This window comes from Pieris rapae, chromosome W, assembly GCF_905147795.1.
Source record: "Pieris rapae chromosome W, ilPieRapa1.1, whole genome shotgun sequence".
Taxonomy (NCBI): domain Eukaryota; kingdom Metazoa; phylum Arthropoda; class Insecta; order Lepidoptera; family Pieridae; genus Pieris; species Pieris rapae.
In genome coordinates this window covers 1,891,747-1,918,574 of record NC_059533.1, presented here as the reverse complement: position 1 = coordinate 1,918,574, position 26,828 = coordinate 1,891,747, and the positions used below count along the sequence as shown (strand labels likewise).

General features: G+C 34.5%; 1 protein-coding gene and 2 long non-coding RNA genes across 3 annotated transcripts; 1 reads left to right on the top strand and 2 right to left on the bottom strand.

Annotated features, from left to right (window-relative positions):
* Positions 1-1,103: 1,103 nt before the first annotated feature.
* LOC123690438 (beta-catenin-like protein 1) lies at positions 1,104-2,808 on the bottom strand. Its single transcript, XM_045633869.1, has 5 exons — positions 2,716-2,808; positions 2,434-2,646; positions 1,641-1,800; positions 1,363-1,454; positions 1,104-1,292 (listed from the first exon to the last, which is right to left on the bottom strand). Exons 1-5 carry the CDS (start codon positions 2,743-2,745, stop codon positions 1,104-1,106), a joined length of 684 nt encoding a protein of 227 aa, XP_045489825.1. The 5' UTR covers positions 2,746-2,808.
* Positions 2,809-3,064: 256 nt separating this feature from the next.
* LOC123690519 lies at positions 3,065-11,404 on the top strand. The gene is made up of 3 exons (XR_006751133.1): positions 3,065-3,184; positions 3,254-3,444; positions 11,032-11,404. It is a non-coding gene; the product is annotated as an uncharacterized LOC123690519 (long non-coding RNA).
* A 5,935-nt stretch (positions 11,405-17,339) lies between these two features.
* LOC123690514 lies at positions 17,340-19,321 on the bottom strand. Its single transcript, XR_006751131.1, has 2 exons — positions 19,207-19,321; positions 17,340-19,129 (listed from the first exon to the last, which is right to left on the bottom strand). It is a non-coding gene; the product is annotated as an uncharacterized LOC123690514 (long non-coding RNA).
* Positions 19,322-26,828: the final 7,507 nt, after the last annotated feature.

The window sequence follows — 26,828 nt, the reverse complement described above, 5'->3', positions numbered from 1 at the left end:
CCACTTAAAATTTCATTAGATATAAATAATATACTTAGTGGCGGCGCTGGTTGTTGATTATATTATTTATATTTATTGCAATTTAAAGTGGACTGTAATTTTCTTAATACGGTTGCTCAATATTTGGGTCTTATATTGGTGAAAGAAAGAAAGGACACGGCACAGTACCTTGAACCTTCTTGGCTTCCTTTCTTATGTCTGGATGTGGCTTCTTGCTGCTGGATTTGAGCTTCTTCACTAACTTTATCACAGACACGCTTTATCACGAAAAAGTATGTAACGATATATATCACAAAACAATTATTACAATAAACAAGATAAATAATTAATAAGGTTAAATGAAACTATACGATGCGTGCGGAGACCGAAACAAAAATCCACCATGCGAGGCGACCAAATTAACACTACCCGCTGCTCAATTTCCCTTTTTTTAAATGTCGACGCATTATTATGCGTCACCTACAGCCCGTTCCGGTACTAGTGCCGTCATAGGGAAGGACATTAAGGAGGGATATATTGAGCAACCATTAAGATAAAAAAAAATGCAAATTAGGCGCAACCACTTAGCAACCAGCGCCGCCAAATTGTATTATTTATAATAAGTTATAAAATGGTTTTAAGTTTTTACTTGTTATGTGTGTTATTATTAAGTTACTGTAATAATAGGAAATAAATAAATATGTAGTAAATGGCACAAGAAAACTTTAGAACTAAACTTCATAAATAAACAAATGAAGCTTACTTATACACTTTCATAATATGGTAAGTAATAATAATCATGGCACTTTAATTCTATCTAATAAACAAAATACATATTAAATGGGTGTTAGTTTTCAAAGTCAAAAATGTCAAATAATTTATTTCAATTCAGCCAATTGAAAGGGAACTTTTGAAAATCAAAAGTTAAAAATATATTTAAAAAAAAAACTCTAATTGCCCCTTCAAAAAGGTTTCATTTGAAGCAGAGATAAGAGAATGGGCAAGACACTCCATACTTACTCTTTTTCATTCTGTTATTATAAGTCTACAGTAGTTGTTGATATATCTGTTATTATATTATATTAGATTATATTGTTTGTGTGCAGGATGGTCCCCTTTTTGGGTTAAGGCCTTACAGTAAAATCTTGTAAATCTTTATATATTGAGAAAAAAATACTCACAGCTAACTCTTGTAGTAGTACATTGATGCCATCAAGTTCTCCTAAAAATTTTCTGTTCTCGGGTGTATTCTGCAGAAGAATTGACAAAATCTCTGTTGCATATAATTTATTGGCATCGACTGGCATTTTCATCTGAAAATATTATCATAGATTATTTAGTATATCACAAACATTCAAAAGAAAGTAAACATATTTTTTCTACCTTCAATCTCTTAAGAATCCACTGAATGAAACCTTGTTTTGCATCTTCAACCCATAATTCAGGACGAAACTCAGTTATATTTTCAACTATCCCTGCAATTAACACAATACATATTAGGTATCTATAGTATATATTTTAAGTGTTTAGGGAACCTTTGCATTAAAAGTATCACAGATTAAAATTATAATATAAACTATTAATGTTTAGAATCAGAAGCCGTTTCCATATACATAATATTATATAATGATGTACATTCAATGCTTGTACATAATACATACCTAAAGTATTATGTACAGCATCTCTCTCATCTGGCACTAGTTCATCAAGACGAGCCAAATTATGTAAGAGTACAGATGAACACTCTGCATCAGCTAAAGCATTGATTAGTTCCTCTGCACCTTCCTCACTCTCATGCAATATATCAACATCCGTTAACTCCTAGAATTGTTATTACCTAATTTTATACAAATATATTCACAACAGCTATTGGGAAAACAAATAGTTGTTACACACTTGTGGCATTAAATGTAATTGAATCTAAATATTGCACAAAAATGCAGGTATACCTGTAACAAATTCACAACTTTTGTTGAAACATCGGTGTTATCATGGGATAGGAGTTCTAAGAGTGAATTTAGGCATTTCAAGCGTACAAGTAGTGGATACTGGTCACGTGCTGTTGCAAGACTTCAGACAACTTTCAAGAATATATTATTTTTAAACAATTACATTGCACACAAAAGCCAAAAACGGAATACACATTGAAACAGAAACATAAAGCACAGTTGTAAGATTGATTGATTGGTAGATTAAAATATATATTAAATATGAAGGAACAAACAAAGCCATTATTAGTAAAAGATACCCGAGTTTTTAAGAATTTTCTGGTCACATTAAATATATCAATTTGCTGGTAATTTATGTTGTAATCTGAATTTCGAATAATTGGATTTACCTTGTATTGTGTAATGAAGGGGTCTTCAAAAGTAAAAGCGATAACAATATTATATAAAATAATTATTGAAAAATATATTGATTTCTAATGTCTTTATAGACTTTTGTGTAGCTTACCTCTGTAACAACATTTTCTACAAATTTTAGAATATCTTCGCGTTCTTTGTCAGTTATAGTAGGTTCTTTGGGTAGATGATGATGGTTGGGATCTTTGCAGATCTTTCCAATTCCGAACCGACTGCTCGTCGACGTACTTTTTTTCGAACGTACACTTTCCTCATCAGAATCTCCAAGTTCATCTTCATTAGGACGCTTAGGTGTTGGGGTAGGCTATAGAAGAAATTAATATAAGTGCGTAACGAACTGATAAGACAACAACTCACAAATAAATAAACTAACCTTAAAAGACAATAGTTCGCCGACGTCCATTTTAATTGTTGTATAAAAATTATTGGCATTTCTTTGCAATGGCGTGTCAAATGTCACAATAAACGTCAGCAGTTAGCACAGATTATTAATAGCTTACGCGGCGCTTTCCTCGGAGTCTCCCTCGACATCTTCTTTTTTCTTACGCCTTTTTCTACCGCGGGACATCGCGGCAACAATCACACTTTATAAGTAAACAAAACTTTCAACAATAACAATTTGTATTATTTTAACTTTAATTTAAAAAAAAGGCGCCCTTGTTGTTCGAACTTTACCGCGCTTTTTTCCCAAATATTATATATAACAGTTGACAAATCTAGCTATTAATAATCTGTGCTAACTGCTGACGTTTATTGTGACATTTGACACGCCATTGCAAAGAAATGCCAATAATTTTTATACAACAATTAAAATGGACGTCGGCGAACTATTGTCTTTTAAGGTTAGTTTATTTATTTGTGTGTTGTTGTCTTATCATTTCGTTACTCACTTATATTAATCTCTTCAATAGCCTACCCCAGCACCTAAGCGTCCTAATGAAGATGAACTTGGAGTTTCTGATGAGGAAAGTGTACGTTCGAAAAAAAGGACGTCGAAGAGCAGTCGGTTCGGAATTGGAAAGATCTGCAAAGATCCCAACCATCATCATCTACCCAAAGAACCTGCTATAACTGACAATTTGTAGAAAATGTTGTTACAGAGGTAAGCTACACAAAAGTCTATAAAGACATTAGAAATCAATATATTTTTCAATAATTATTTTATATAATATTGTTATCGCTTTTACTTTTGAAGACCCCTTCATTACACAATACAAGGTAAATCCAATTATTCGAAATTCAGATTACAACATAAATTACCAGCAAATTGATATATTTAATGTGACCAGAAAATTCTTAAAAAACATATTTAAAAAACTCTGGTATCTTTTACTAATAATGGCTTTGTTTGTTACTTCATATTAAATATATATTTTAATCTACCAATCAATCTTACAACTGTGCTTTATGTTCTGTTTCAATGTGTATTCCGTTTTTGGCTTTTGTGTGTAATGTAATTGTTTAAAAATAATATATTCTTGAAAGTTGTCTGAAGTCTTGCAACAGCACCTGACCAGTATCCACTACTTGTACGCTTGAAATGCCTAAATTCACTCTTAGAACTCCTATCCCATGATAACACTGATGTTTAACATGTAAGACAGACTGATCTAGAAGAATTGTCTTGTAAAAAATCAATAAAATTTAATATTATTCACACATCCATATACCATACTTTCTTCTTTCCACTATGCATATACTCAATCCATGGGAGGCCATGAGGGTCTCTGTGCCAACAACTTGTCGAAAACAGCATTCCCAGGTGTAATGTGGGCGCAGTCATTCCAACCGCGGGACCAAGGAAACTTAACATATTCTGTATGTCCCTACTGATACACTGAAATAATGAATTGATTAATAAGAATTTAAATGCATTTAACATAAGTAGTGGCTATAGAAAATGTAAAGTAAACATTGATCAAGCTAAGGCAAAGCCCCTATAACGTACTATGCCAGTCAGCATTTTTTTTATAGAGCAGGGGTCAAACGCGTCCTGTTGATGTTAAGTAATACCGTCGGCGATGGCCACTATTACTATTCCAGAGGGTTCGCGCTTCGTGCTGGCTTTTGGTACACTCTTTTCTTGAAGAACCCTAAGTGGAATTGCTTAGGAAATACTTCAGTGTCTAGCTCGACCTATCCGTAGAACAGAGTCCCATCTGCAGGATTGATAGTTTTCAGTAGAGGCAAGAGAAGTTGTTGACTTGTGTAATTCTTAAACAGTGAGACTTGAGATTTTGATTTTTTGATATGATATGACAACACCCCAGCCTAGTTAAATGCTATGTAGTGTATATTTCTTATCCTCTTATTTCACGAGATAGTGAGTTTTATATAAACATAGGACGTTTTATGGCGGAAGAGCGGGTGCCCGTAGTGAACATTGTACGTTTTTTTACGGAGATGTATGAATTAAGTGACGTTCTATATTAACATGGGTATTTTTTTGTTGGAATTACCCATCCCTTATGAGTCCTATGTAAATACACATCTTAAAATTTTTAAACATAATGTTCGCCATATGATCCCATGTAACTAAATAAAAATTAAGAATATTATTAAAAATAGTTTATTAGTTATAAAATCTTAAAATAGATATGTAAACTATTAGAAGGCATCACTTTGAACATAGTCTAAAACTACAGATAGGTACATAGAATAGGAAAATTACAGGAGACACGTATGGAGAAATTTAAACTTCGCATTAGTTATATAATCAACAATATTATGTTCAAACAAACATACTTAATAACAATAAAAATTTACAATAAATAAAAATAAATAAATATAGCTAAGACTATTTTTTTGGTGCAAAAGTTAAAACTTAAATGGCATTTCGTATCACAGACACTGTCCCCTTCATTTTGAGTGTGTCCTTTCTGTAAGAAACAGTGTATTATGCATTTATTGAACTTTTGTGCTGCGTAAACGTACATTGAAAATACAAAGCGGTTACGATTTTGGCCAGCACAATTGTCTGACCAATAGCGAAACTCTTTGACCCCACGGTCAACATTAGCCTGAATAAAATCTAAGAGACAACTCCTGACCTCATTTGAGCCACGTTTTGCCACAGATTAATCCCAAATATAGCAAACGCCCTACCTTTTACCCATGCCAAAAACTGAAGTTAAATGAAAAAAACTTTCTCTTATAGTAAAGTTTGTTTATATTGCCATGAGGACGCTGCAATACATTTTAAAAATCAAACACAGCAGCAACCATGTTTCCATTTGACTCTTCAGCGTCTTTTTTATCTTGGCCTTTTAAGTTCCTTTCGATCTTCTTATTAGTCTGGTGCTGTTGAAAAGTTTCTTTTTCTTGGTCTGTTGGATTATTTTTCAATCGAAAAACGTGACATTCGTCGCACTAATCCCTTTTGGGAATATGAAAAAAAGATTGAAGTTTAAGTTTAAGTTCACGATATTGGCGTTTCTTTGTAGCTTTAGAGATGTACTAGCTGTTACCCGCGACTTCGTCTGCGTAGAACTACTACTTCGTGTAAATTTGTTTGGACTGAATAGGCTCTGAAACTATAATGAAACGATTCTAATGAAGCCGGCACATTGAATTATTGAGATTAACATAGGTAGACTTTTCCTGACCCTGATCCCTGACTTAACTTAGTTTAATACGTTTTTGTATACGACAGTTTTTGTTTTTCCTTCTTTGGACAAAACATGTAGGTTTTGTGGACTCGATACTCGTGAGCACGCCACATACAGTTCTCCCATGGGAGAAACAGTTTTTTTCTAAATGAACACCAGCTACTTTGAGTGTCTGTCCTTGAGCTCTGTTTATCGTCATAGCGAATGCTGCTTTCGGGGGAAATTGTACTCTTTTGAATTGGAATGGCATAGGTACTTATACACATGAAATAAAACAAAAAGAATTGCTAAACTAAAACTAAATGTTAAAAAAAATATACTATCCACATGGAATAAAAACAAAATGAATCGATAAAATTATATGCGAAACTACTGGAACTATTTTATTCACAAAACAACATTACTTACCTATTAATACTCAATAAAAACTATGCTGACCTTCTTAGGTACCGTAACTACTTACTAAATGTGAAAAAACTTAAAAAAACCTGCCTACTAATCTACTACAATTTTATACCTATCCTAAAAAATGAATTAAAGTATTTATTTTACCTATTAACTATAATTCTACCTACTACTAACTTATGCTAAACTAATAATAACAACCAAAACAACTAAGTAAATAACACAAAATGCTTATCCAAGAAACCCTAAACACCAATGAAAACGTAAAGAAAGCGAATACGTTGCAGCTCAAAATTGTAGATATCGCATGCGTCCGCCAACGACGTCTGCCCTCACGTGTCTGCCCGTTCGGGTAAGCATACTTTGTGATCTACACTCCTCCCACCGAATCATCCGCGTCCCCCGCACGTCTTTGCCGCCGCGCCGCGCAGCGCGCCCGCGCCCGCCAGTCCCGCCACACCACACCATGCATCGTCACACTCACACATTCATAGTGTATAGGCCGATGGGCCTGATGGACATGTCAGGCAGAAAGTATTCTAAAAGCTGGCTAGGCGTATTTGAATTATGCGATACACAACTGCACTCTGCGTTTCCACCCGTATAATTCCGGGATCGGGATCGGGATCTGGATAAAAAGTACCCTATGTCCTTTCCCAAGGTTCCATCTATCTCTATACCAAAATTCATCAAAATCGGTTCAGCGGTTTAGGCGTGAAAAGGTAACAGACAGACAGACAGACAGAGTTACTTTCGCATTTATAATATTAGTAGGGATTTCTCGGGGTCGAACCATTCAAGATACAATTTGAACATTTTGGCGATACTTGTCTCCTTATAGCTAGAGCTTTTGGCTATTCTTGCGTATTCGATACGATGCGATTCAACTGGGACATTTGTCCCAGTTGCTTAATTAAAAAAGTTGCTGAATCGCTTGCATGTGACCATATTCGGGCAAATGCCTACAATGCAAATGCGACCATGGTCACAAACACTTTGCTTCATTGCGTCATCTATAACAATCTTATGATTATTGTGGCGACTCCGCTTTTCCTCTTCTAAAATAGCACTTCCATCGTACTTCTTCCATGCATTTTTTAAGATATGAGTTTTCAACTCGTATCTCGGCAAGAATACTAATAAGCAATGTTTTGCATACTTCGATTTGTCGCAGTAAGATTCGCTAGAACCTGTGATCAGCGCCAGATAATAGTTAAAAGTATGCTTTCTATTATTAGGAGTGTCTTGACTCAGTCATCTTTTCTTCTTCATTTTATCGGAATATTTCATGATGAAATTCCACTGCTTGATATCCCAGTTGCTAAATTTTTGTTAAACATTCCAAACGCTGTTGTTGAGATATTTTATTAGGACATTTGTAACGGTATACCTACCTGACGGCCACATCGTTTTTTCGTCTACGGCTTTTCCTTTTATCGTGACATATTTCTTACCTAAATTCTTAAGGCATTTGCGTTTAAGGTCTGTCCATTCTTTTGGGCACCTCTTACGTTTATGGTAAAGAAGTTGGCAGTGACAATTCTCGAAACTAGAAGGCACTTGCAAAGAAAATGTGCTAGGTTGATTTCTGTAAGCATCTTTGGTAGACGGATCAGACACATTGATTGGGTATGAAGCTATCACAAGTAATTTCTTCTTCGGTCAGGTAATATCGTCTAGCAGAACTTCTTCCCATATATCAGCTAGTTCTTGACTGATTTTTTTTTTCACCGAAGGGCAAAGGTGAGCTCTGTTGTTTAATGTCGTTGTCATCAGCGTTCAGAGCTGTAGTATAAAAAAATACTGTATAGTATTATTATAGCTATTCATAAAACATTATTAAGAAATTAAGTTAACAAATCTTAAATAAAACATCGTTACAATATTATTATTTAACGATATTTTTAAATGAACAATGTCTTAACTGATGTCATTATCCCAGTAACAACGTCCTATCTTAATATCAAACCAAGAAATCATATTACAGATTACGTAGAAAAACGTCTTAAATTCATATGACACGCTTAAAATACCAAAAATGTTCGTATAAAATCGTCCTTATGTTTCATAAGACTTCTACTTTTTACTATTTATTATTATAGAAAAAATGAATACTCTGTGACTTATCATTATGCCAATTGCTTTTTCGCATGATTTTCGCACTACAAATGCTTTTCTATATATCCGGCAAGAAACGTCCCATATTAAAATCAATCACCCACAATGCTTTACTGAGTCAAAAATGCAATATTAAAGCAATACAGATATGATATTTGTTAATATAAGAATTTATTAGTGTGTATGTATTGCGAAATAATACAGCTGAAATTGTCAATATACCAGTAATTATACTTTTTTTCGAAAATTTGAAAATGGTGCATTGATTCCGGCCTTTCTGCATCAGTTTTTTGTAGCATGTCTAATATTTTCTTTGAACGTGACATCTTTAAAAATATGTTTTTACATGCAAAGCAGTTAATTTATATTGTACATCAAACCAAAAAAAAATCTGAGTGCATAACACAAATACACCCACTGAACAGCGGCCGGAGTGACAAGCGGACAGGGCGTCTGCGCAGCCGTCGCTTGATCACGTCGTGCGTTTTTATACGGAATTAATGTCAGATAGTACGTTATTCGATTCTATATCTCCGAAACTAAACAAGATACGAAAATTTTAAAAATGTACGTCTGTAGAGTTCGTATTCCTGATCTCGTTTAGCTATTAAACTCATTTTTGCCTCATTATCACATCGGACTCTGTTCTACGGATAGGTCGAGCTGGTTCCACATAGTGGTGGTGCGCGGCAAAAACGAACGACAAACGTCGGATGATTAAACTCGGCTATTATCAATAACACAATTTAACTCAATAATATTTTACTTTCCATATAATTTTTAATACTGTCCAATACCTACGGTGTTAGTAAAATATGAAAACAACTCAAAATTGCAGTTATGACTTAGATTTTATATAATTTTCTTTAAATATTAAAATTAGATAAACTTATTAAGAATATTGAGTTTCAAAATGATCTCTCACCTTCAAGTTCCAAGGATGTCTACTATAATGGTCGGTGGAATCATTATTTGGAAACCCATCATCCGCGGCACCCGTGTCTATGGAAGCTGCGTTTACACAGACATGCTTTGTCCTCGACAAGACAAGGTCCCAATATTCTTTTTCTATCGAATTTGTTTTCCGAGTTGTGGAAGACAAAAGTGCATTGGAAGCGACTTCGGCTACTTTTTGAAATGCGTGGAGATTCATTGATCGACCGGGAACAATGCAGTCTTCAGTCTCAGCAAGGGCATTTAATACTAAACCATCTTTTGTCGGGATTTCATCAGACGAATCATTATCTGTTGAATCACCTGGCTCCAGCATTTGCTTTTGTGCGTGCAAAGGACTTCGTGCACGGTTAAACATCCTTGATTGACTTCTTTCGCACAAATGCTCAACTTGTTCTATCAAATTTTCTTTCTCCAACGATGTCATCACTTCATCAAAAATTCAACTCCCAGTAGATATTTTTCATAAATTTGTTTAATTTTTTGACCGGGATTTTTTAAATTCTTACAACACTTTAATTGCTCAGCCACTTTGTTCTACTGTACTATTTTTGTTAACTTCTTTCGGCCACCCATTTGCTGCACTAGCTTCAATAAATGTGGTAAGTCCACTTCCAAGCCGCTTACTAATGGCGGTCGCTTGAATGGCACTTTTTGCGGTGCCAAGAGGGCTTTGAAAGCGCTTAACTTTTTGGTAGCAGCTGGCCCATATCGTTTGAACATCCGTTGGACATACTGGTTTGTAACATTAAAGTTCATGGACCCATCAAGATTACAGAGTGGTGTGAATCCATCAGGTGGTATAACTTTGCATAAGCCATATTTGGACGCTTCTGGTAAAATTTTCTCTATGTATGTGAGTGGTTCCTGGAATCAGATTAAGACACAATAATAATCTATTCAACATATTCTTGAACCACATCATTCCTATTTGGTGATCATTTTAAGCAGTAGCCGAGTGGTCTCCCTTTCCAAGTAAATACTAAACTAGTCTTTATGTTTTAGACTACTACAATAAATGTTTTGTCTGTTTATTTGACATATTAACAAATGCTAAGGTTTAATTACTGAACCCCAATTGCCTGGAGTTCTAAGTTAAATTTGTATATATATAGTTAATTATAATTAAGAAAAAAATATGCAATAGATAATTTCACAAACAATAAAAAAATACTATTGCAATTGGAAATATATATATATATATGGTACACATTAATAGATGGCTTTATAATTTTAAAAAGAAAAATAAAACATGAACTAATTTATAAGCGGGTTATTATCTACTTATTTCAGTGGATGGAATTCAATGTTGCACAAATGTTAACAATACTGTTTGCCATATCAACTAAGCCATTGAGTTCAGTCTATTTTCACAATCCTTTTTCTATTTAATACAGAAATGTACTTCATAAGATAAGGGTGATTAAATAGTTGCTTACTTAAAAAATTAACATGCACAGCTGACAAAAGCACACTTGTTACTTTTAAATCATAGCTAATTATATTATCCATAATGTAAATTTCAATACTGACTTTAAATTCATCAACCATAGGTCGAAACACGGGTGCATCCAAAATGCTCATCTTTTGTTTCTTTCGTATAGGAATTTCATCATCACTAGTTGAATCTCCAGAGTGACTTTGATAACAGGCGCAAGTCACCGCCAAATTGTCAGCAATTGCCGACATGGCTAAACCGTTTGAGAAGGAAGACATGACTGAACCGTACGAGAAGGGAAAGGTACACTGAAAGACACGCGTATCAGGAAATGATACATCGGAAGAAAAGTGAGCGTCTATATTTGTAAAGCAAAAGCCGATACACTGACATGATACAGCTTATGCTAAGTATGGACGTGTTTTTTACAAAATACGCCTTAAAGATACGACATGGACAAAATGAGCGTCCATATTTATGATACAAATAGTAGATACGATACGACTGATCGTGATACGCCAACATGCTACAAATGTGGACCCGGCTTAATATATCTTTTAAAATAGATTTTGATAATATTTATAATTAATGTGAGTAAAGTTGTACTTGTTATTGGTATTTCGACGTAATTGCACAACCAAATTTATCTTTAGATTTTTCTCACAAATTATTGAATTAATTAGTTTGAAGTAGCACATCTATAGTTTTTTTTGTACTACTTCTATTTTTTGAGATATTTACATTTATAATATTTGGACTTGTGTTGTTGCAGCAACAAGGTGTCTTCGAAGCTGTCCCGGAAATCCGAAATACATCTATCTTCGTTATGAGAACAGACATCGCGGTCTCAATAGAGTCGAACTGACGAGCCCGGGGAGCGACGTCGGAGGCCTACCTTGCCGGCTGGGGAGGGCGTGGAGTCTTCGGCGATGACGGCGCGCTTTCTCTTCAGAATGGGGCCGCAGGGACTGCTGTCGACGACGGGCAACACGCGCCCCAGCCTCTTGAGATTCCTCATCGTCGACCTCGTCGACGCAGAGGCGAGAGATTCGTACGATCGAAACTGTCGGTTTCATCATATCTATAGCCCGAGATTCCTTTGAGCCACTTTTTTTAAACGACTTTGAGCCGCTCTCCTTTGCGTTTTTCGGTGTGGCGACCTCTCTCTTGTTTCCACGGGGCGCGTCCTCGGTGTCGAGCGGCGGGTCTTGATCTGTGAGACCGGAAGTTCCGTCTTCCAATTTTAAATTGTCGTCGGAGCTCTTTCGCGACGGATCAGAATTCCGTATCATATCCGCGGAATTGGTGTTGAGGTTATAGACCAGTGCCGAAGCCTTCAAAAATAGTAAAAAATGAAAAAAAATTACAGTAGGATGAAACCCATTAGAAATGCAGGGAAATATGATCAAAATGAAAGGAAAAATAAATTACGGTCGATCCGAGTTCGGGAAGTGGGGGGGGGGTGAGTTTTAAGGGGGAAAAATGGTTTATCTTGATTTCCGGCGAAACTACCAGTCCTATGGAAAAAAGTTAAATAGCAAAGTTGTAGGTCATAAAAAGATCTACAACTTTGGTATTTACAATTTTTTAATAAATATTTTTTAGAAAATTTTCGAATTTGAGGTTTTTTCAATTTTTTGCATTTTCTAATAATATTTCCTATAGTAATGTATATATTTTTTTACACCATCCGAAAGTAGATATTTCAACGAACAAAAAGCCCCCAAACTTTTTGAAAAAAGCTGAAATTTTGACGTCAGAATTTTCGATTGAAAATTAGGGTGTTTTTTTGATATTAAGTTAAAATGAGGCGAAAAAATAAATATTTTTAATCAAATAAATTACAGTATATTTGGGACATAATAAGGTAAGTTTTCACCAAATTTCGTAGAAAAAAAGAACTTTTTAAAAAAGATATAAATAAAAATTTGAGGTTTGAGGTTATGTGAAAAAATTGTAAATACCAAAGTTGTAGATCTTTTTATGACCTACAACTTTGCCATTTAACTTTTTTCCATAGGACTGGTAGTTTCGCCGGAAATCAAGATAAACCATTTTTCCCCCTTAAAACTCCCCCCCCCCCCCACTTCCCGAACTCGGATCGACCGTAATTTATTTTTCCTTTCATTTTGATCATATTCCCCTGCATTTCTAATGGGTTTCATCCTACTGTAATTTTTTTTGGTTTCAAAAATTATCGACACTGGTCTATTAGAACTTCTTGTGAATCCAAAAACTTCGAATTGATATATTTATTTGGCGGCTTTCTTTTACGCGAGGGCCGTTCGGCCGCAATCGGCAGAGGCGACTTCGAATTGGCGACGTTGTTGTTCGAGCAGATTTGCTCTTTCGTCAAAGAGGCCACCGACGCGGCCAAGTCGAGCGCGTTCTCAGAGTTGGGTTTCGCCACGGTGGGCACCATGGGCGACAACTTTTCACAGACCACCACCAGTTGGCTGACGCCGTCTTTTCTCAAACAGGATTTCTCCGCCTTAATTTCTTTACGTTACGAGTCACTCGATCTTTGAGAGAAGTATTCGTTACGAGAGTTGGATTCTGATCTTCGGGGTCACTTTAGCGATGTCCGAATTGTTAGGCGCGGCCGACTCTGAATCATTGGTTTTTACCACTTCGGGAACGGCCGTGTCGGTCCGCGTGATGTTGTCGTGTCGTATGTCGTTTCGATGGTATCGGTTTTCCACGTCCTCAGTTTGATGTTCTCTTGCGACTGAGACAAATCTTGATACAGCGCAGGAATATCTTCTCGCTTTTTTTGAAACTTTTCCTTCTGATGTTCCGTTAATTTTTTCGGATTAAATTTCCAATTACTTTCGATCCGGACGACGTAACGCTGGTACCGCCTCGACCCACGCACCCCTGCTAGTGCGTAATTGTAGGTGTTGTCTTGAAATGAAACTGCGCCTTGTTCTTGTTTCTTGCTTCGCCGATTGTTCGTGGATCACAGCTCTGTCACGGGATAGAGGAAAGAGCCCGAGTCTCTACGCGCGTCTGCACCGTGTCAAGTCTGGACCGAGACTGCCCCGAGACTCCCCCGCGCCGAGCTTAAGTACTACACAAGTATACCGCGACGAGAGCTACGCTTACATACATTTGCGCCGGTATACCGCGTCGAGAGCTGTGACCCTTTTATTCGGCGAAGTATTCTATTTATTTATTTAATATATTTACATTCATAACTGAACCATATTTCTCACTTAATTCTGTATACATATTTTGTCTAACCTATAACTCTTAACACTCGCACTTAATTTCTATTTATAGAGTTACAATTTTCAAACCTAACTTATAATATATTTCTGGGTCAATCAACTTTTATTTGTCCTGTAAGTACTATGTTTTGTCCCTGACCAATAATCGCAGTTCTAAAGAAAATTAAGTGGTTTTTTGGCATATGTCGCATTTATCTTATTATTAAGCAAACATACGAGGAAATTTTTTTAAATAAATCACTATTAAACTGGAATTTTAATGGTTGTCCAGGTGACAAAATATCTGGATGTAGCGTTTTTTTATTTGTCCCCCAGTAGCTATTTACAATGAAACATTACTTTATACAGTCGCTCGCTCGACGCGAACCGGAACGCACCTAACGGCATTGCGCGCGCGCACATTATTCATCATCATGGTTAAATGTTTTAAGTGCGCGAAGACAGTTACCAAAAAAAGCCCAGGAGTGCAGTGTGGAAAGTGTAGTAAATGGATACATGGCGCTTGTGCATCCATAACTACGGAACACCTAAGCGCGCTCGTGGCTACTGACTCAGTAGACTGGAAATGTCGCAATTGTGCGGGTGGTGTCAAACCTAAACGTCTATCCTGCATCCTACCTGATGCCGATGAAGAGGATAATACGGATAACGAATCCGTATCTAATTTGGCGCAAAACAAAGTTACACAAAAGATTCTTCACGATATACGGCGAGAGGTCAGAGAAATAATTACGTCGGAGCTGCAATCTACCCTACAATTCTACTCGGATAAAATTGACGAGTATGAGGAAAAAATTGCATTGTACGAATCCAGCATCAAAATTGTTGAAGACCAATGCCAAGACCTGAAAAATTGTTTAAAAAATTCAATGCTCAAACATGAGACCTTGGAACAAAGAATCAATACTATGGAGCAATTACAAATGTCAAACCAAATTGAAATATGCGGAATCAAAGAAGCGGCAGATGAGGATCCCGTGGACATATCCAGTAAAATCTGCTCCAAGCTGCAACAAAATCCTAAAGTAATAATTAAAGCTTATAGGAAGACGGGAAGAAAAAACCGGGCCGCTACCACCGACAAAGAACCCTCCCCCCCTATAGTGGTTGTCATGCAAGATGGAAGCCGAGATAAGTGGCTGGAGGCTGCACGGACAATCCAGCTCAACAGTACAGACCTAAGAAGAGAGGATACATCCAAGATCTTCATACGGGAAGCCCTAACTCCCAACTCAGCATTTCTATTATGGAAAGCTAAAAAAGAGCTAAAGGAGACTAATATGTATAGATTTATCTGGTTTAAAAATGGCCAAATATTAGCAAAAAAGGAAGAAAAGGAAAAAACTAATGTAATTCGATCGCTCAACGACATTGAAAGGTTAAAAGAGAAATCGGTAAAGTAAGTAAGAGTACAATTCTACAACTACCGTATCAATAACATGCATTGATTTATGTACTAAAAATGGCTGAATATATCATCAAATCTATTCATGAATTAAATAACACGTCATGGAATGAGTTTATTCAAGATATAAAATTAACTCGAGACAAAGAACAATTAATTGCATTAAGTGTAAACATCAGATCCCTTATCAAAAACTTCGCACAACTAGAATTAATAGTGACGAGCAGTAGCAGCACCGTACACGTCGTCGTGATCACAGAGGCGAATATCACAGATAAATCCAAAACATTATTTCAACTTCAAGACTATGAAATGTACTCCGAACTGCGCCATGCCAAAAAGGGAGGCGGCATCCTAGTGTATGTGCATAAAAGCGTGTCATTTACGAGTGTATTTTTGGTGAAATTAAGACGTGTTATAATTATAAGACTGGTTTGTGTGCTATTTATAGACCTCCAAACAGGAACAAAAACATTTTTATTAAGGAAATTAAAAGAATGATATCAAAATACCCTGAAAAATATAACTTTGTAATATTAGGCGACATTAACATAGATATCAAGATGTCAAACCCACACGTACAACAATATTTAAACCTGATGTATGAATCAGGCTTAGAGTGCGGCATTAGTCAGTACACTCGGGTAGAAACCAAAGGTAACATAATTACAAGGTCGTGTATAGATCATATCTTCTTACGTAATGTAAATAGTAGTAACACAAAAACATCCGTTATCCAAAATGCACTGGCTGATCATTACATTACCGGTTTATCTATTGTGAATAACAACCACCGCACACAACCACAAAACACTTATAAATTAATAACTCAACAAGACAATAAAAAAAATACAACACGAACTATATAACATAGACTGGACCGCAGGCTTAGCCCACACAAACCCAATTGATATTCTAAACTTCATTATAAGGAAATTTACAAATGTATACAATAATTGCAAAAAAGTAGTTTACGTGTTTTGCCCTACTCACCTAACTACATAATACCCAACTTTAAAAATTCATACGGTCAACGGACCTGGGAGTACATGCTTCCTAGCATCTTAAATAATATACCGAACCAAACCTTGAATAGTTTACTAAATAATATAAACAAAAGTAAATTTATACTCAAATCCCACTATTTGTCCCGTTATGCTTAAAAATATACAGATAAGAATAGATCATAACTGTGTAAAAAACTCGATAAAAAATTGTAGCCTAAGTGTTATTCTGTTGTACAAGCTATATCATTGCAAGGATCCATTAAAATTCATTAAGACTGACTTGATATTGTGTAACAAAATGAACGTAATAATATTATCATTAAAGTTGTATAGACATATTTCCGGCACTTTGTTTGTATCTAGAAATGTTGGCGTATGACTGTACTTTATGCTATAAAATAAGATACTATGTAAGTGTTAAATTAATTATGTAATCAAACAGTCGATTAGCAGCGACCACACCATGCCGCACTTAAATCTGTTGGTTTCAGCGCATGGTTATTTGCATGTACCCTCATGTATTTTTTTATCACATGTATTGAATAAATAAAAAAAAAAAATACAAAAAAATATTATATGGCAATTAATTACGCTTGTACATAATTATTCATTACAATGTTCACTAAGATACTAGCATATAGACTTTTGTTTGTTTCATAATTTTACCGAATTTTTTGCATGTTCGTTTTGGTCCCTATTATATTTTATTATTCCGACTTCCACCGGACAACGGTAAAAAAGTTCCGAAACCGAAACATAAATGGAGTGATCAGTGCCTTGACAATAAGTCAGTCGATTTGGTGACAACACAACCGCCATTTTGATTTCATCATTGCCGCGGTGTCAGTCGGTCGCGCGCGTTTTGAAAAAGTGCGTGGCTTTTTTGTGTGTCTACCGGACAACCAGCACAAAAACGTCAGTATTTGATATATCATAGTAAATAAAAGTGAAATATATTCTATTTTATCTATATTTTTCACTGTGCGTAAGACCTAATTCAAAATATCATTATTTATTATCAGAAAGCGCAAAGACTGATAAATGTCACTCGGACAACCAGTCACTTGGACAACCAAAACCGTTGTCCGTGTTGCCCATAGGACAATTAATTATAGAATCAGCATAGAGCAATACTTTTCCTTTCAATAATTAGTCCTACTACTAGCAGTAGGCCTCTGACATGATTGTGTAACGACTGCCATTTAATTAATTATAGCAACCGGTCATAGCAACCGGGACCAACCGCTTAACATGGCCTCCGAAGCACGGAACCATCTTTGTGATGAACAATCAGGTGGTTTAGCTTGCTATGTCCTAACCAAACTGGGCACAATCTTGTGAATGAAAGTGATAAATTGACAAATATTAACTTTACGGGTTCTTTTCCCGAGAATCGAACCAGGGAACTCCGGACCCTAAGGCGAACGCTCAAATCATCACCACCAATCAAACTAATCAATCATCAAAGCACCACGGAGGCAGTTAGCTTACTTACTTAATACATTTTTGCTATATCTAATAGTTCTATATTCTAAATTATTTTTGTTATTATTTTTAGATAATGGGTTTGACGGAAAAATGTGGATTTCGGAGTCAAATTTACTATTTTATTTAAATAAATCGTTCTGCTCTATGTGAATTCTTAAAATATAAATAATTATCTAAAGAAAAAATGTTAAAATATAAAAAAAAATCAAATAAAATTAAAAAAATAAAATTTATCATTGATGTACACTTAAAAGTTGATTGACCCTTCTATTTATGAGTCGCCAACACTCTTGATCACTCTGTCTTCGTGTGAAATCAAGGAAGAAAATATAAGTTTCACGGGACTCGACAGCACCGACGTCCGACCTGCCAAATGGGTCGCGACCCGTTTCATTCCTTCCTCGATGATGACGTTCAATTTCGAGTATTCGTTTATGTTTATTAGATTATGAATACTTTTCAAGAGACATTCCACACGACGAAGCGAATCGGTATCGTGAAATGACAACGAAATAATGAAACGATTGAAAGTGTTTTACGAATTGAGAACGAGCGCAGGACACAAAATGCAGTCGTACCAATTCTTAAAAGGCTAGCAACGCACTCGGAAGCTGTTCTATAAAAAAAAACTCACTTCAGCCTTGAGGGTCGCAAGAATCTTCGGCGTCACCTTCAAAGTAGTGTTCGCGACGAGCAGCAACTTTTTGATTTCGACGACGTCTTTGTGAAGCACGAACGCGTCGATGAGCGACATCAAGCAGTCGAGCAGTAGCCAATAGATCGTGGGACTGATGAGTTCGTCGTTCATCTGCTTCGACAGAATTTCCAGGGTCAAATGCTCCGGTTTCCGAATGCTCGCTCCTGAAAATGTCAATCTAAAGATCAATTTAAATTTCTAAAAGGTATGTACGTTTGAATAGAACAGACCGACGAACCTCTCTCGTTTAAATACTGCTTAATCAAGGAGACGAAGCTCGTCAGCCTCAGCGGCGTGGTCGCCGATCGGTTGCTCGACAAGAACAACAACAGTTTGTCGTTGACCGAGTGAGTTATCTTCGTGTTCGATTCGTTTTTTACGTTTTCCTCGTCGAGAAGGTCATAAAAAGTAATCCAAGTCGCCGAATATTTTTCTATCTGTCAAAAATAATAAGAAAAATTAAGAATTGTAACGCGATACATCGTCGCAGCGTCGTCTCTCGTTCGAAACTCACGTTTGAGATAATGTTTTGCTTGATCGGCCACATCACGAGGGCGACGATCCATTGAGAGTTTGAAAAATATTTATATTTCATCGTGGATTCCACGTAACAAGTCCACAAGAGCACTCCCGATTCCAAACTCGGAAGCGTTTAAACACACTCCGTACACGAGTCAAACCAGTTTTCAACGGCGTTCTGAAGTTCCTTGTCATTTTCAAAGCTGAAACGCTGAAACCGTTTATAATAAAAAGTACTAACGTTCCCGTGAGGTACATTAAGACACTTTTGATGATCAAATGCTGCTGTATCTTTTGTTTTCTAGCTTTCTCTTTTTCTTTTAAATGCTCTTCATGCTTTTATTTATCTGTCTGGGTAACTTGCTTGTTATTTTCATAAATGTGACATTGTTCACAAACACCTTTTTTGGGTTTATGAAAACCTATATTGATATTTGTATTAACTGATATATTTCGATACTGTCTCACGGTAGTCGCTTTAGAAGACTTCCCAAGAACATAGTTTTGCAAACCGATATTTTTGTAGTCTCAATATTATCTCCTTGACTGCTTGGAAGAAACTTATGAAAGGAGCATATTAACTTAAGTTGCATGCGCCCTGGCTGTCATTCATTGTATACTGAGCCAAAATAAACTTGTATCAATGCGTCCCTTCTCACGCCCCGCGAACACTGATACAACGTTATTTGGATCAGTATACAATGTACGATTTTAACAGATGTTGAAATTGATTTAGTATACGTGAAATTAATTATCTCGGTAACTATAGTTCTTTATATAAAAAAAACCAAATACCTAAATTTGTTAGTTGACTCAGTATACTTAGGAGGTATCGATTTATAGTAAAAATTTAAGGCCCAATTAGTAACAAAAATTAGGTTAAACGAGTAGGTACGGTTCAATAAAACAGTTGATTGAAAAATTCTATTGTAATAATATAATCAACTTTGTTTAAATATTATTGTTAATTATCGTTATATTAAAAATAAAGTCATTTAAAAATGTCTGCAAACGTATTTGTTGAATGTTTAGGTCTTCTTTGGGTCAAATATTCATTTTATTACAGAAGAAGCCAAACGATAAATAGCTATTAAAAACTTATTTACTAAACGAAGAGTTTGAACGATTGTATTTATTGATTCGTTTCCAAGGTTTGACTGCATTGAATATTTCTTATATGTTAAAACTTCAAATTTTATTGTTAAATTATAGAAACCATATAAAAATCTTTGAAAATTTACACGTTTATTAAAATAGAATTTTATTTATTAATTAGGATCGATTGTTATTGAAATATACGTAGTGTGTTATTAATTTGCAAAATGTCTTGACTCGCGTTGAATTATAGAATAAAAATATTGTAAATATTTCATAATTTTATTTTTGTTGGTTGTAAATTGTTCGACAACACTGTAAATAAAATTCATTAAATGATCTAAATGTATGAAGGTGTTTTATTACCAATTATCCATTTTGAAATTCGAACGTCAGTGGTAACTGAAATAAACTATACTTTAATTCACGCGCATCAGTTTTAAATTATACCCGAAAACTTGATGAAATTAATTATGCATCCCACATAAAAGACAGGTATTCACTGGCTCACAGCGTTTCATAATATAAAGTTAGTTATATGAAGAGCTTAAATTTAGTTCGAGAATACTGAGAATAGACTGAACCGCAGGATTCCTTTGAGTTTAAAGAGTTAAAATAAACCTTTATAAACAAAAACGTGTTATATTTAATAATGTCCAACTCTCCTTACCCATAACATCTGAAAAAAAAAGAACCATTTACGTAAATGTTAAAAACTTATAGTATTTAAGATATGCCATATGACCAGTTGTAACAGTTTAAACTATTTACAAATTATTTAAGTTTGAAAGTAACATGGAAATTTTTAAGTCATAAAGAGATTGCCGATAAAATCACCACGCTGGAGATTCTTGCTGTCTATCTTTCTCATTTTATCTTTTAGAGCCTTCCGAGGAGCCTCCCATAGCGAAGGTAAGTAAGACCATATAATAATAATTGGGAATTTAAAATATGCCTGGCAGTCTACGTTTACTTTTACTCAGCAGAACAAAAAAATTACATGGTACGGTACGTGTATCTATACCTTGTACGTACGGCATTCCAACTATCCTAATTGACGTCGATCTGATCCTGAATGATGCTGATGTTTTTAACATGTATACATTTTTAGAGATTGCTAGTAAATTCAACGTTTTTTTTTATAGAACAGGGGGCAGGAGGCTCACCTGATGTTAAGTGATACCGCCGCCCATGGACACTCAATGCCAGAGGGCTCGCGAGTGCGTTGCCGGCCTTTTAAGAATGGGTACGCTCTTTTCTTGAAGGACCCTATGTAAACATTTACTTTACGCTTCAATATGAAATAGAAGTCTAGTAAAATGCCTATAAATAATCTCTCGTTTACTATGCTGCAATCGGACAAAGCAACAGTTCTCTAAATTGGTAGGCTTTTTGTATTTCGACATGAAAATTACTAATGTTAAGGAAACGAGGGCGCAGGAGGCGCCGTGCATATAAAGTGCTTACCTCGGTCAAATGAAATACATTTTTAAAACAACGTACTCGAAAGCTAATTAAAAAGTAACGGTCGAACGAGATTAAAAATTAAAACTGAAACGAGGATGTTCTGAGAGTTTCATTACATTTAAAATTCGATTTTCAGTTGTGACACTGCTTGTTAGGCTATTTCTTTTCTTACTCCGAATATCTTGTATGTATTTGTAATTGTCATCATTATTTTGATTACTAGCCGTATCTGGTATACCTACTCGTATGCGTAAAGTAGAAAAGTGTTGAAATGTATTTTTTATAATAAAATAACTAATTAATTACCTGTAAACAGCAATTTAATCCCCAGCGGTCAAAGAGAATTTGGCATAAGGATATATTAGTAAATGATTTAGTTACATTAGAGATCACGAATATTTTATGAAAATATTACTAGCTGTATAAACAATCAGGCAAAATAGTTTTATTAGGAATGTAAAAACGCGCGAAACGTATTCCTTCTTTTGTTCTTGTTAGATTTAAGATAATACGAGAACGTAATGTCTGCCTTAGAAAGTAAAACCGTAATAAATTAGTGTAATAACATTAATTAGTTTATTTTTTCATAGAATTCATTATAATGGAAGCGTCAGCGGGTGCGATTAAAACCAAGTGACGTATTTTGAATCCCTCGCTCTACTATGGATTCAAAAAAGTCTTTCACCTGAAACTTCTTGTATTGAACAAACATTGTTTAAAAGTCTTTGTATGTTGTAAGTTTAGTTAGTCAAGAATATGATTTTCTGTATTAAATTAATTTTATTTAAACGAAATCACTATGTATTAAACTTTAAAGTAGGGCAAATGGAAAATATATATGGTAGAGTCGAGTAGTTTAAGTATCCATTTTGAAGGATCGATACACGATTTAAATAACTTTGCTTGACTAAACAAAAATCCGAATATAGCCATCTTTGACACTTTGAGTTCATTTAATGACAAAAATTGATATAGAACATGATTTTAAAATTTACACGATCTATTTTATCGCAAGCCAAGTAATCCATTGCAGAAAAAATCTAATACAATTAGTACATCATAAGGAAACTGTTTCGTCTTAGATTCCAAAATTGACAACATGTGTCTGATAAACTGATCATCTACTTGTCTATGATATAAAATAATGATAACAGGTGCAAGATATAGTGCCACTGAATAATTTGTATTATTTAAAGGAAGTAACAATTTGTAGTCTTATAGATAACTTTTATAGATAAATAAATACAACTGTTTATTTCCGTATGGGTCAACAATGATAAATATGGATAATGAATGATTATTTTAATATTTATTTGAAGGTTTAATATTTTCAATTTATAATACTATAATGATAGCTCTTTGATCTCTGCCTTAGTTATTTTGTACTCTTCGATTAGAGTAAGCGACTCTTATTGATGCAAAATGACTTAGTGGTAGGTGCAAGTTTACATAGAAGACCTTATGTACCCGATCAAGAGTGACGCGGACGCTAGTTCTGCGTAGCAACCTATTAATTACAGTAGTGATATTTTTATAGAATTGGGGGTAAACGGACTAGAGGTCTGATTGTAAGTGATCCGCCGCCCATGGACTTAATCAAATCCAGAGGGCTCGTAAGTGCATTGCTTTTCAGCCGGCCCGGGCAACAATCCGTGTTACATCTATATATGGTATTTTTGTTAGTGACATGTTTGACAATCTTGCCGCAGATTTTTTCCACCGTTCTGCGCTCAAGTCGGATAGCCCATCTCGGGATACCCTCAAGACATACTCGAGCTCCTAAAGTTACTCGTTAGAGATTTTTTCAGGCCAGTAGATGCTCAGAATACCGCGAAGACAGCAGTTGACGAAGGCTTAAATAAATTTACGTAAATCTTATTAGAATATTAAAAAATCTTTCCATAGCCCCATTTCATAAATTATTCCTTTATTAATGGAAAATTTTACAGCTTAGTACTCTTCAGGAATACAATTATTATAATAGATCATTCTGAGTTCGGCCGACATAGTTCTAATCTCCTTAATAATCATCTTAACATCAGTCCCAGGTAGTGTCGCTAGTATATGTAGAACTTATAATGACTTATACAAATTAGTATTGTTCGCCCCTCTTCAGAAATTCGCGGATATAAATTTTGTTGAATATTCATCTCACTACTGCTTCATTCCGACGGAAATCTTATTCCCGTTGTTATATTTTGTAATTCAATTTGCTTTCCTCAGCCTAATGGACATGATTATAATCCATTTATATTTGTGACGATGAGTTTTCAATTTGAGAATTTATAATTTATCATCTACCATTTAGACCAGTGCCGAAGCCTTCAAAAATAGTAAAAAACGAAAAAAAATTACAGTAGAATGAAACCCATTAGAAATGCAGGGGAATATGATCAAAATGAAAGGAAAAATAAATTACGGTCGATCCGAGTTCGGGAAGTGGGAGGGGGGTGACTTTTAAGGGGGAAAAATTGTTTATCTTGATTTCCGGCGAAACTACCAGTCCTATGGAAAAAAGTTAAATGGCAAAGTTGTAGGTCATAAAAAGATCTACAACTTTGGTATTTACAATTTTTTCACATAACCTCAAAATTTAGGTGAAAAATTCAAAAAACCAAGTTTTTAGTTTTTTATTTATATCTTTTTTAAAAAGTTTTTTTTTTCTACGAAATTTGGTGAAAACTTACCTTATTATGTCCCAAATATACTGTAATTTATTTGATTAAAAATATTTATTTTTTCGCCTCATTTTAACTTAATATCAAAAAAGCACCCTAATTTTCAATCGAAAATTCTGACGTCAAAATTTCAGCTTTTTTCAAAAAGTTTGGGGGCTTTTTGTTCGTTGAAATATCTACTTTCTGATGGTGTAAAAAAAATATACATTACTATAGGAAATATTATTAGAAAATGCAAAAAATTGAAAAAACCTCAAATTCGCAAATGTTCTTTTAATTATGTACAATTTTGAGGTATTTATTAAAATTTACACTTTAATTACTCAAAAAACGTAAGATTTCATGCTTCATTGATAAACGAAAAAATTGCAAATTAAAATATACTTCTATAATTAACAAACAAATAAGTTAATAAAGTGAATATTTAATAAGACATATACAATATTTTGAAAAAGTTGTAGAATCTTCTGTAAATAATATTTGTAGATGCCTATTTATTGCTGTTTTAAGATAATTTATATACCTGAGTGACCTTCGGTGAATTTTAGCCCAGTGTAAGTTATTTCATTGAGAAGTGGGGATGGACCTAGGAGGGTCTGGGCCTTACTGCTACCTGCTATTTCGTAGCAGCTGTAAAAACCGTTAGCCAGTATTCGAGATACAGAGTAGTGTACAACATCGTTTTTAAAAATACACCTGCAGGCTGAGTTACTCTAAGTGATTTGTGAGAAATTTACTTTATTCAAAGAAAAATTCAAAATTCACCGAAGGTCACTCAGGTATATAAATTATCTTAAAACAGCAATAAATAGGCATCTATAAATATTATTTACAGAAGATTCTACAACTTTTTCAAAATATTGTATATGTCTTATTAAATATTCACTTTATTAACTTATTTGTTTGTTAATTATAGAAGTATATTTTAATTTGCAATTTTTTCGTTTATCAATGAAGCATGAAATCTTACGTTTTTTGAGTAATTAAAGTGTAAATTTTAATAAATACCTCAAAATTGTACATAATTAAAAGAACATTTGCGAATTTGAGGTTTTTTCAATTTTTTGCATTTTCTAATAATATTTCCTATAGTAATGTATATTTTTTTTACACCATCAGAAAGTAGATATTTCAACGAACAAAAAGCCCCCAAACTTTTTGAAAAAAGCTGAAATTTTGACGTCAGAATTTTCGATTGAAAATTAGGGTGCTTTTTTGATATTAAGTTAAAATGAGGCGAAAAAATAAATATTTTTAATCAAATAAATTACAGTATATTTGGGACATAATAAGGTAAGTTTTCACCAAATTTCGTAGAAAAAAAAAACTTTTTAAAAAAGATATAAATAAAAAACTAAAAACTTGGTTTTTTTGAATTTTTCACCTAAATTTTGAGGTTATGTGAAAAAATTGTAAATACCAAAGTTGTAGATCTTTTTATGACCTACAACTTTGCCATTTAACTTTTTTCCATAGGACTGGTAGTTTCGCCGGAAATCAAGATAAACAATTTTTCCCCCTTAAAAGTCACCCCCCTCCCACTTCCCGAACTCGGATCGACCGTAATTTATTTTTCCTTTCATTTTGATCATATTCCCCTGCATTTCTAATGGGTTTCATCCTACTGTAATTTTTTTTGGTTTCAAAAATTATCGACACTGGTCTAATTGTGTTTATTTGACATCTAACAAAATAGCAGATTAAGGGCCTGTTTCACAATGTCCGGATAAGTTCCAAATAAGCTATTTATAACTTATTGGTAGGATAAATAGTATTTTTGCGTTTCACGACTGTCAGATAGCGCTATACGTCATGAAATTCGAAGTATCTTATTTGGAACTTTTATCTTTCGAATAATTAATGTGTTGCATAGCTATTTGGCACTTTATCCATACATTGTGAAACAGGCCCTAACAATATCATGCTGTTGATAGGCTTTGATTTTTCTAAAAGGACGTGATGCAATTTTACAGAAATTGGTTAAATAAAGTTAAATTAGATAAAGTATAACAAAAGGCTTTTATTATCCTAGACATGAATAATACATTTACCTTATTCCAACTAAGATTTTTATTCTGTAATTGTTTTTATTTCTTGTTATTATATATCTTTGTTATTAATGGCTTCGGATCTCTCCGAATCAATCGTGGTAGTGACAAGAAAAAGATGCGCGTAACGTAATAATGTGACGCGTAAACGAAACATGTGACGCGTAACCGAAAAAAGTGACGGTAAATTTTTATTTTCTTCATTAATAGACGATTCGTAGTTACCGGCAGTATGTTGCCCCTCTACTGCATGAAATTTATTGCGTCACCAATATCTCGAATAATTTATAAGGAAGGTTCAGTAATATAATGTTGCAAGATTACGGTCA

Excerpts from the sequence above, each read along its gene's own strand:
- LOC123690438 (XM_045633869.1), bottom strand. The coding sequence starts at position 2,745 with ATGGACGTCGGCGAACTATTGTCTTTTAAG. Across the intron at positions 1,801-2,433 it reads TAGAAAATGTTGTTACAGAG|GAGTTAACGGATGTTGATAT; the intron begins GTAAGCTACACA and ends TAACAATTCTAG. Across the intron at positions 1,293-1,362 it reads GGATTCTTAAGAGATTGAAG|ATGAAAATGCCAGTCGATGC; the intron begins GTAGAAAAAATA and ends TAATATTTTCAG.